Source organism: Mandrillus leucophaeus, unplaced genomic scaffold (genome assembly GCF_000951045.1).
Source record: "Mandrillus leucophaeus isolate KB7577 unplaced genomic scaffold, Mleu.le_1.0 Scaffold2, whole genome shotgun sequence".
Classification (NCBI taxonomy): domain Eukaryota; kingdom Metazoa; phylum Chordata; class Mammalia; order Primates; family Cercopithecidae; genus Mandrillus; species Mandrillus leucophaeus.
Window position 1 is genome coordinate 13,043,613 of NW_012102031.1, and position 11,327 is coordinate 13,054,939.

General features: G+C 56.4%; 1 protein-coding gene across 1 annotated transcript in view; it reads right to left on the reverse strand.

The window, feature by feature from the left end:
• Window positions 1–11,327, reverse strand: part of OSBP2 (oxysterol binding protein 2) — a 253,027-nt gene that overhangs the window by 17,864 nt on the left and 223,836 nt on the right. The window contains 4 exon segments of the mRNA XM_011979048.1: window positions 124–270; window positions 444–498; window positions 1,322–1,439; window positions 2,050–2,242. Of these exon segments, the coding sequence (XP_011834438.1) occupies window positions 124–270; window positions 444–498; window positions 1,322–1,439; window positions 2,050–2,242 (513 nt within the window).

Genomic DNA, 11,327 nt, shown 5'->3' on the forward strand with positions numbered 1-11,327 from the left:
GGTGCCATTAAGAAAATGGCACTCCGAAGCTGTGTGTACTTCACACAGGCCATTACTTCTCATCCATGCACAGGAAAGCAGCCACAGAGGACCTGCCAGGGCTGCCCTGCCCGAGCCACCCACCGGCATGGGGATCCTGGAGAGCTCCCGACCGATGCAGTTCTTCATGATGCTCCAGAGGTTAAGGCTGTAGTTGGGCTTGTTGGGGATGCGGACTCGCCTCTTGACTTTGGACGAACCCTTGGGCACGAGCGAGGCACCATCTAGTACCTGCCACAGAAGTGGGGACACCCCCGTCAGCAGAGGCCAGAGCGCCCCCTCAGCTTCCAGGTATCTGCCCTCCACCCTGAGAACTGGCACACTGCTCGTGAAGGGCACGGTGGCGCTCCTGGACTGGGGCATGGGCCTGCCTGCCGGCCCTTACAGTGCTCCCCCTCACTTACATTGTCTGCTGAGCTCCAGTCCACAGAACTTGTCCCCGTGCTACCTTCAGCTTTTCTGCAGGAAACACAAAGCGGGAGGCAAGTTACTGATGAATCCCGAGGCCTCCTTGGGACCTGGCCCATCCTCTCTCTAGACAGCATCGTTTTCATTGCTAGTAAATGTCCTGGTCACTGCCGTGTGTTCTGTGTGTAGACAGACACCGCATAACAACATTTCATTGGCGGATAGTGTATATGACAGTGGTCCCATAAGACTATCATACTATAGTTTTAATATACCTTTTCTATGTTTAGATACACAAATCCTTAACCACTGTGTCACAATTGCCTACAGTATTCAGTACAGTCGCATGTTGTACAGGTTTGTAGCCCAGGAGCAATAGGCTGTGCCATATAGCCCAGGTGTGTGGAGGCTCTGTCAGCTAGGTTTGTGTAAATGAGGCTCACACAACAATGAAATCCCATCTGGAGCAAGACAGATTATTGATTTTTTGAGACAGGGTCTCTCTGTTGCCCAGGATAGAGTGCAGTAGCATGACCATGGCTCACTGTAGCCTCGACCTCCCTGGGCTCAAGCGACCCTCCCACCTCAGTCTCCCAAGTAGCTAGGACTGCAGGCCTGTACCACCACCCCTGGCTAGTTTTTGTATTTTTTGTAGAGACAGGGTTTTGCCATGTTGCCCAGGCTGGTCTCGAACTCTTGTATTCAAGCAATCCTTTTACCCTTGGCCTCCCAAAGTGCTGGGAGCCACTGGGCCTGGCCAAAGCAAGATTTAAAGGAAAGAAAACCCCAAGTAAAAAGTAGATAGCTGGTGAAAAGACCAGATGCAGCCTAAGACCAGGGTGGGGGAGGCTCTGCCCAGATGCAGCCACCTTACCTGTCTTCCTTGGCCTCAGTGATCACGGTGATGAAGGATGTGGAGTCTTCCATGGCATCAAAGTACTCGGTATCTTCATCTTCCTCACTGTCCTCTCCTTTGGGAGTCAAGAGGCTTCCTAGAGACATAGGCAGAGCTTTAGTTTGTAGCTTCACAAAAGGCTCATCTTGCCTCCCTAAGTCCAGAGCCAAGGGCTCCCTCAACCCCCATCTGGCCTCACTCTCCTCCTGCTTCAGTCACCTGGGCAGCCCTGGGCCGCAGCCACCCTTGCTCCCTCTGCTAGAATCATGTGCTTTCAACACATTCATTGCACAGGGGCCTCTTTCTGGAAGCCCCCACCCCCCCGCCCCCGATCTCTCAGCATGTGGGTCAGTCTTTCTGTGGCCCAGCTTCCCTTTCTGTTGGACCCCTGTCCACGATCCCCATGACCCCCAACCCAAGGCTAGGTGGGTGGCCACCTGGCACCAGGACACCCCTGTCACACAAGGGACAGCTGGGCTCATTAAACTTAACTCTTGAGAATGTGAACCTAGGTGCAGAGAAACTGTTGCCAGTGGGTGATGGGCACGGGAGATACAAAGCACAAAAAGGCAGTCCAGAGTTGGCCAAGCCCAGCCCACACATGGACACAGCCAGGGATATGCATGTGGGGGAGCAGAAGTTGTATATGCAGAGCCAGCTGGCAGAAGGTCACGGGACAGCCCTGCCCTGGCCGCCCGGGCACTCACCCTCAATGAAGCTCTTAGAGGGGTTGGCCGGCCGGCCGGGGGCGCTGCGGAAGGCCCGCTCGAGGCTGTTGTGCTGCTTGGCCAGCTGCTCAATGGTTTCCTCCAAGTGCACGCGCTGCTCCTGCTCATACTGCAGTGCCCGCTGCCATTTCCGGCTGTGTATCTCTGCTAGTTCCAGGAAGTCCCTGCAGGCCTGGGGAGGGAGGGGTGGCGGTATGAGACTCTGGCCTCCGGCAGGGGCCCATCTGTCAGAGGCATGTGAACCAGAGCAACTCCATCTTCAACAGGAGCTGGGTAAGATGAGGCTGAAACCTACTGGGCTGCATTCCCAGACACTAAGGCATTCTAAGTCACAGGATGAGATACAAAATACAGGTCATAAAGACCTTGCTGCTAAAACAGGTTGCAGTAAAGGAGCCAGCCAAAACCCATCAAAACCAAAATGGCGACGAGAGTGGCCTCTGGTTGTCATCACTGCTACACTCCCACCAGCGCCATGACAGTTTACGAATGCCATGGCAACATCAGGAAGTTACCCTCTATGGTCTAAAAAGGGGGGCATGAATACGCCTTGTTTAGCACATCATCAAGAAATAACCATAAAAATAGGCAACAAGCAGCCCTGGGGGCTGCTGTGTCTATGGAGTAGCCATTCTTTTGTTCCTTTACTTTCTTAATAAACTCTCACTTTGCACTGCAGACTTGCCCTGAATTCTTTCTTGTGCGAGATCCAAGAACCCTCTTGTGGGGTCTGGATCAGGACCCCTTTCCTATAACACATCTGCTCCCCCCACCCCTCCGCCATTCCCTGTGAGGACTAAGCTCTGATATTTTTTATCTTGCCCAGATTCCTATGTAAGGCGTCTGGGGAGTCATGCCCTAAAAACCATAAATTCTCATCAGATGGGTTTTATTTAACCCTATATATCGTGACTTACTTTCCAACCTGACTGGCATAACATTACGAGTCAAGGAAGACAAAGTATTTTATCCCAAAACATGCTTCTTGGCCATATTTTGAAGTGGCCCTGCAAAGCTGTCCTTTGTGCGGGAAAATGTGTATCTGTAAAGAATCCCTATTCACATAGATCGTTTTCTTCCAGGCCCTGCCAATCCTGAAGAGACTGAGTTTTAGCACCTTTTTGAAGTTCTGATTAGGAAACATCTGTCATCTATTGTCTCTAAGGGGAGCCACTATAAGACTGAAAAAGAACCTTGGTCTCCACAATCTTTTATCTTAACCTGAACATTTCCTTTCTATTGATCCCAGGTCTTTAGATGACTCAACTCAGAAAATGTTTAAATTAACCCATAGCCCGGAAGGCCCCTCCCCACCTTGCTTTTGAGTTGTCCTGCCTTTCTGAACCAAACCAATGTATTTCTTAAATGTATTTGATTGCTGCCTCATGCCTCCCTAAAATGTATAAAACCAAGCTGCACCCCGACCACCTTGGGCACATGTTCTCAGGGCCTCCCACGAGCTATGTCATGGCCGTGGTCACTCATATTTGGCTCAGAAAAAATCTTTTCAAATATTTTGCAGAGTCTGTTTCTGTTGACACTGCAGTGAAGAAGGCCCTGGGGGCCGTCTAGCTTCCCCCTCTGCTGGGATGGTAACAAAAATGCTCACTGCCCGCTTTGGCCTCCATGGGGATGTGGGAACCATAGCCGCCTCAGAGCCCACCCAGCAACCAGCACTCACCCTGGTTGGCCTCCCATGGTCAGGATGCCAGTTGGGGAGCAGCAAAGCCAGATGCCACGGGTGTGCACGCTGCCTCCCCAGCAGCAGCTCGCCTGGAGCTGAGGTGGCTGCTGTTGCTCATCCAGGCAGGGGCTGAGCTCTCTGCAGCCACATCCTCCCTGCAGTATTAGGCCTCAGGTTTGTCACTGGCCCTTGTCTACCACTGGGCCGGTCCCTGGCCATGGCACAGAAGGAAGGAAAGCCACGTTCTGCTATCCTCCCCAGCTCAGAGAGGTAATTGGTCTTGTCTGGCAGAACTGGGACTGGCACTTTCTACCAAGCTACCTCAGAATATGAATCACATAACTGCTTTTAAGGTTTTCCCTTCAAGCTTGTGGTCTACTAAGACATCCAGATTCTTTTCAGCTTCCCAGGTCCATAGGTGGTTGCACCACACAGTTTTGAAGCAGGGGTTGGTCGTTCTGCCGTCATTACAGTGGAGAGGATGGCTCAGGCTTCAGCTGTCCGTGGAGGCCAGTGAGATCCAATCTAGGAACCTCTGAATTTGCCCTTTCTGGACACATTCTTTAACCCAGTAGGAAGGGATGTTTCCTTGGCCCACAGCTGCATCAGTGGCCCCAGCTGCCACTCCCCAGCACTCCCTCCCCACCCAACTGCCCCAGCTGACCTGGAGCACCCACGGAGCTCCATGCACATTGCAGGCTGTCCCACCCCAAAGGAGGAAGATGGGCACACCAGTCCTCACCTGTGACACAGAGACAAGGCAGCTGTTGAGGAAATATCAGGAGGTGATACGGCAGGCGGGGCGAGGGAGCACTCAACAGATATGTCTTGTGGATCACCTCCCGCATCTGCCCCGGCACCTGGTGCCCAGGCCCACGACTGCTAACTCCCACCACTCCTCAGACCTCTGCAGCATCGCTCCCCCAGGAAATGGCCTGCTCCCTCAGTCATGCCCACTCAGACACCTGCCCACTGGGTTGGTCTCTCCAGCGACTGTGCCAGGAATGGCCCTGAATCAGCAGCTGCTCCCAGATATTTGCTGCCGAATGACACCTACCAGGGGGGTGGGACTGACAGCAGTGGGAGCGAGCTGGGGGTGTCCTGAAGTGGCCTCAGGAGAGGAGGGATGGACCAGCACCTCCAAGGGTGGGAGGCTCCCCAAGGCTCTGCACTGGGGCACCCTGCCTGGGGGCTCAGCAGTCTCGCCCACCCCACAGGGAGAGCCCGAGCTCTGGTGGCCAGCCTGGCTTGGTGGAAAGGGTCCCCAGCCCAGCCCAGCCCGCCCCTGCTCCAGAGCGCTGGCTGCACAGCCTGCTCCAGGGACGCCATTCCTTGAACAAGCCCTCCTCTGAGCACCTTCCCTTCCCCCATCTCCCTCACAGCACCACGCAGGGTGGGCAGGGCAAGGCGTGCCTCCTTATCCCGGGGATGTGGAAATGGGGCCTGGAGATGCGGCATGGTCTGCCCAAGGAAGCCAGCAGAGTGTGGTGGCCAGGGGCGCACTATCAGGAGTTGGAAAACCTGGGTTCCAACAGGGCCCCTCTGAGCCCACGTCCTCTGAGACAGACAGTGATGCCCGACAGATGCTGTGCCCACAAGCTGCCCTGTCTCTGCTCGCCCAGCAAAATTCTCCAGGTGGGAGGAATGCAGTCACCCCCATTGGACAGATGAAGGTCTCCTCCCCGCAGGTTGAGGCAGGGGGAAAGGTCTCCTCGAGGAAGGACAGAAACCTCCTTATCTCATGCGCCTCACCCTGATGATGTGTGAGACTGAGTCCAGGATGTTGAAGGTCTGGGCTATTTTGAGTTTATGGGTCTATAAGGCTGTCCCTTGGGTGTGGGGCTGCAGTCACTGTCCATCATGCAATTTGCAGACCCCATAGTGGGTCTGGGAGGGTCCTGGGAGACCCGGCTCCAGGCCTGACTCCACTGCTCCCTGGCTTGTGACTGGGAGCCGAGCCTTTCACAACCTGGGGTCCTACAGTGGCCTTCCTGCTTCACCCACAGCCCTGTCCCTCACTGCTGTAGGCCTTAGAGTGAGGACCCTGAAAACAGACTCAGAGACAGTGCATCCCAGCAGCCAGACCAGACGGCACCTCTTTGTTGGTTTTCTGCCAGTGGATGTAAGGGCGGTGGTGGAGGTGGGGGCACAGTATCCCTCTGGGTGCCTCAGGAATGTTCCAGACCCTTACAGAAGCCCTGTGAGGTGGGTAGACAGAGACTCCCACCCCATCCCAAGACAGCAAAGCTGGCTCTGAGGGCACCCAGCAAGGAGGTGGCAGAGCCAGATCCAGAACCCAGGTCCTGAACTGAGAGCTTGCTGTACCTCCTACCTGGCTGCAGCTCCCACGAGACCCTCCTCCCCACATTGCCCTAAGCTTGGCCCAGTGCTTCGTCAAGTTAGTCTTGGTTCCAGCCACCTGTTCATGGCTCCCTGACGCTGCTGCCCTGCTGCCCCTGTGCCACCGGTCGGCTGTGACCCTGGCCCATGCAGGTCTCCAGGCTCTGTTGAGCTGGTCTCATGGCAGGTACAGAGTGCAAGTCAGGAAGCGCACCCTCATCTCCCTGGGTGCCACTTCAGGGAAGTCCCCTGCATCCTGAGACTGAGGGCCAGGGAGAAGGGGCTAATTAGGTCAGCACAGGGTGAACAGGATGGGATCCCAGGTCTGTCTGGCCCCAGGACCACCTCCACACAAGGCATGATCCCCGTGCCTGCCTGATGCGAGCAGGGGTGCAGAGGCCAGGGCTGTGCTGTGCATGGTGAGAGTGAATGGGTGCTTCATGGTTTTCTGAGTTCTTACCTATCTGGGTGCACAAGGCCTCTGCACCCGCCCTCCCTCATCCCTGCACCATCGCTTCCTGCCAATCTTCTACAGCCCCCAGAATCGTCCTCTCCGTCCACGAGTTCTCACATAGTTGGGTGCTTTGTTTTCATATATCTCATGTCATTTACAGCAAGACTTACAAAAGAGCCATACAACAGCAGTTTAAAATACTAGCCAAAGGTCATGGTAAGAATTCCCACAAACTCACATCTGAGGGTGCCTGGGCTTCCCAGCAGCAAAAGCAAAGAGGGAAAGATGACAAGAGAACAAAGATGAATTAGGCCCCCTACCTCCTACCTGTGCTGTTCACAGGGGCTCCAGTACTTTAGAAATGACCATTTTCTCCTTCAAGGGAAAATGGAGGATTTGTTGTTTTTTCCAGAGATCCAGGCAGCTGACAGCCTCTCATAGACACGGTTTCCAGTCCTCTCCAGCCTCATCTCCTGGGGCTCCATTCCTTCCCAGGGACCTGAGTGTGGCCCACCAGGTCTTCCTGCTTTTCCCTGGCTCAAATCCAAACCCACCTGCTGATTCTGGTGCCAGCCCCGCCTCCCTCACACCTCAGGCCCACTGTGAGGCAGGCCATTGCAGGCATTCTTACAAGCACTGAAATAGATTTTTTAAAAATATAGTGTGCATGACCGAGGAGGAAATGAAGGCTCAGGGTGACTGAGGGACTCGCCCAAGGCCATGAGGAGGTGTGTGTAGGGCCAGGATCCAAGTCCCTGAGCATCTCACCTGCATGTCTCCCAGGACACGGAACCAGTGCTGTTACGGTTTACTTTGTAAAGCTAAGTCTTGATTGCTGTCTGGGACCCCCTTGAGGGCAGGGATGTTGTGGGATCCCAGAGCCTTCCTGGTGTGGAGTTAGGTTCCTGGGAGATACTAACAAGGCTGCCTGGGAATAACCCTGTCCAAGCAACAGAGCCCAGCCCTAGCCTCAGAGAGAAGGGGTGGCCTCCCAGCACCCTTAGCCCCAGCTGAGGACTTTGTTCACACAGCCAGGGTTGCTGGCTAATAACTTGGCTGTGAGTGACCTCGGTCCCCCTCAAGGCTACCAAAGGGCCGGCTGGCATCGTGCAGCAGGGAGACAGGAAGTCCCCGGGACAGCTGGGCTTCATCTGGGTACATGTGCCTAGGCTGGGCACATGCAGGTCATAGAGTGTCACAGTCACCTAAAAGCGGGGCAGGGTGAAAGCTGCTGTGTGCTAATATCAAAGGCCTTATGTGTCTGCACCCAAGGCCTTTGCCATCACAGCAGATGAGCTGCCCTGGTCACCCTGTGGATGCAGAGAGCCTGTCCACCTCCTCCAGCCAGGATGCACCCACCTGGTGTCCATCCCCGACTCCCAGGGTCTCCTCTGCTGCTGCCAGCCTTCTCCAGGCCCCATCCTGGCTGTGCTGTGGGGAGAGGCAGGCGCCTGGCGTGGCCCTGCTGTTCTCAGAATGCTGAGCTGGGCTGTGTGCTGTGTGCTCAATAAGCTGGATTAGGCTTGGGGCCCAGCAGAGGGGCTGGCAGGGGGAGGTTCCCAGGGGCCCAGGGGGGGCCTGGCTGACCCAGCCCAGGCCTGAACGTGGTCTCATTTCTCTGAGGCTCTGTGACAACTCTACCTGGGGCCAGGGGACTCATGCTCAGCTGTAAGCAGGAGGAGAGACAGGCTGACCTGAAGCCCCTGCCCACACATTTGTGTCCTGCATTGTTTAAGGGGAGGGTGTGTCCTGCATTGTTTAAGGGGAGGGGAGTGAGGGGTCCTAGTGGGAGCTGGAGGTGGTGCCTGGGCCCGCATGGGTGCTACCCCACTGCCCACCCTGGGACAGGCCTGTAATCTCCTGGCGCCCTCCTGGGCTTCTACAGAGTCCCTGATTCTGTGACCTGTCAGGTTGATTGTCCTCAGCGTGGGGACAGAGTTCCAGTCTCCCAGGCCTGCCCCTTCCACCTACCCCCAAGTGCTGCACAGAGGGTTCTGGTGAGAGGGGTGTTGGGGGTGTGGGTGCTCTGAGATGCAGGGCCCCTGAGCAGTGTGGTCGTGTCTCCATGGGGAGGGCAGGGAGCCTGTTGAGTTGCCCCCAAGCAGAGTGAGAACCACAAAGCTCGACAGACAAAGGTGGGGGTCTCCACCCTGGGGCAGCCCCACCTGGGGAGTCCAGGCCCTGCTTGCCCACCAGGGACTCTCCCTACTGAGAAGTCCGGCCTGGGGAAGAAGGCTGTAAGGGCTGCCCACCCAGGGGAAACCAAGTCAGGGGCCATGCCATGTGAGGGCTGAGCGGGGGTTGCTGCTGGTCACCGGTACCCCATGGGACAGACATTGAACGTCTCTGACCTGGAAACCTTTGCCCAGATGTACCCCCAGGAAAAGGAGGACAAACTCTAATCGCTTTTGCTGTTCCTAATCTTAATCCTGACAGCGATCTCACTGCTCCCTGGGACAGGCGGGAGAGCAAGGTGTGAGGTCAGCTAGCCTGGGTCCCCTGTGTGTGACCTAGGGCAGCCTCTGAAGCTCTCGGGAGCATGCAGAGCCAGGACCCTGTCTGGCCTTCAGTGGCTGCCTGGAAACTTCCCTCCTAGACAGGGATGTGAGGGAGGCACCAGAGGCCTGCTAGGTGTTGACGTGGGCAGCCATTGGGCTCATGGAGGAGGTGGGGAGATTGGTCAAACGCCCAGATGGTCCAGGCTGGGCGACTGGCTCCAGCCATTAGCACACGCAGGAGGTCCCAGCACCCCTGGTGCAGGGATAATGGGAGAAAGTGCGGCTGGTCCAGGACCTGCCAGGCATCTGACGTGTCTGCTGTCCAGCTCTGGGCTCCCAGGTGGGCGGCCGGAGGACCCTCTGCTCTCCGGGTTTCTAGGGCCAAGGCTACCCACCCTCCACGCTGATCCTCACATCCCTTGTTGCCACAGACTCTGCCTCTCACCAGCCTGTGGTTCTGAAGGTGATGAGTGGTGAGATCACAGAGAGTCATGGTCTCCCTGAGCCCCTCTGCATGGCCAGGGGACTCACTGGAGTAACAGGACCTTGCCTCCCCTGCCATTGAGGAGTGGTGGGCTGGCCTCACCTATTTTTTTTGAGACAGAGTCTTGCTCTTGCCCAGGGTGGAGGGCAGTGGTGCCATCTCAGCTCACTGCAACCTCTGCCTCCCAGGCTCAAACGATTCTTGTGCCTCAGCCTTCTGAGTAGCTGGGACGACAGGCGCCTGCCACCATACCTGGCTAGTTTTTGTATTTTTAGTAGAGATAGGGTTTCACCATGTTGGCCAGGCTGGTCTCAAACTCCTGACCTCAAGTAATCTGCCCGCCTCGGCCTCCCAAAGTACTGGGATTACAGGCGTGAGCCACCGCGCCTGGCCTGGCTTCACTTTACACAGGATGAAACCCAAGCTCAGCAGGTGCCTCATAAAGGCAGGAAGGAACTGCGCTGTGATTCTGGTCTTAAGTGTCTAAGACCCAGACTGGGGACCTGTGGAGCCACAAGGGGAAGTGCTGGGCTCCCCCAGGGATCCCTTTGGCCCAGCCAAGCTGTCATGCTTGTCTCCATCACCTGCCTGCCCCTCCGAGGCTGAGCTCCCAGGGCCTGCTCCTCACAGGAGCCCTTGGCACAGGCTGGTAGCACACAGGGGCCTCAGCCCTTCCCAGTCCCCACCGCGGGTCGATCAGAGTGTCTCCTTGATGTGACTCACTCTCGGCACTGGTGAAGCAGCTTTCCACTCCAATTAAAACTTTAAAATAGCCTCTCCACATTCAAAATAGTTTGCCACTCACACACAGGAACCAACACCATCTGGCTTCCAGTTTGCCAACTGATTTTAGACAAATCTGGAATCTATTTTTACCCATCTCCCCAGGTCCTGGATGAGCAAGCTGTCAGGAGCAGGACGGTGGTCAGCTGGGCAGAAACCTGCCCCACAGGCCCCGGAGGGACAACGGAGAGCAGCTCCGGGCCTCTCACCCCCGCCTGGGTTGGCCTAAGGAGCCCCACGTGACCTCCTGGGCCATGAGCCAAGCGGGGCCTCAGAGAAACCTCAGCATTTCTGGCAGTGGGGGCCCCTTCTGACAGGGGTCTTTGTTTCTACGATGCCCCACATCAGAAGCCCTGTATGAGGGCCCCAGGTTGCTGTCTCTGTTCCTGTGACCCTCTCCACAGCAGCCCTGCCTACCCCTGGTGCCCACTATGGCTATCTGGTGCCCCCAGTGTCTCCTACTTCCCCCTTGTACTTTGCCCTTGCAGCTGGAGTATCCCCAAGTGGAGTGTGCCCCGAGCCCACTCCATCGAGTGCTGGCTGTGCCGGGTGCCCTTCCTCCTCAGGTTTTCCCATGTCCTTGCCATCAGGATGTCGCAGGCACCCCATACTGCCCAGCCAGCCCTGCGGCAGGCACCAAAGTGTGTCTCCTGAGGGATACTACCTTCCTTGGTAAACCCAGGGACCAAGAGTGCGGCATCTGTCCCATCCAGGCCTGGTAAGCATCTACCCTCTGTTGGCTAGCCCTGCCCTCCCTGCTTTCTGCCTGCACTGGGCACCTCGAGCTAGCTCTGCCCACTCACTAGCTACACAAAACCCACTCCTGGGAAAGACCCTCCTGCATCCTGCAGAACCTGTGTGTGGGCCAAACTGGGCGTCAAACAGCAAGACCCCCATTCTGTAGGGGCCCAGGCCCCCAGCATGGGGTCCTTCCCCATGGCCTCTTCTCTCAACCACACAGCAACTCTGCTGTCCCTGCCTTCAGCTTAGAGCAGCACCGCCCATTCTCATGGG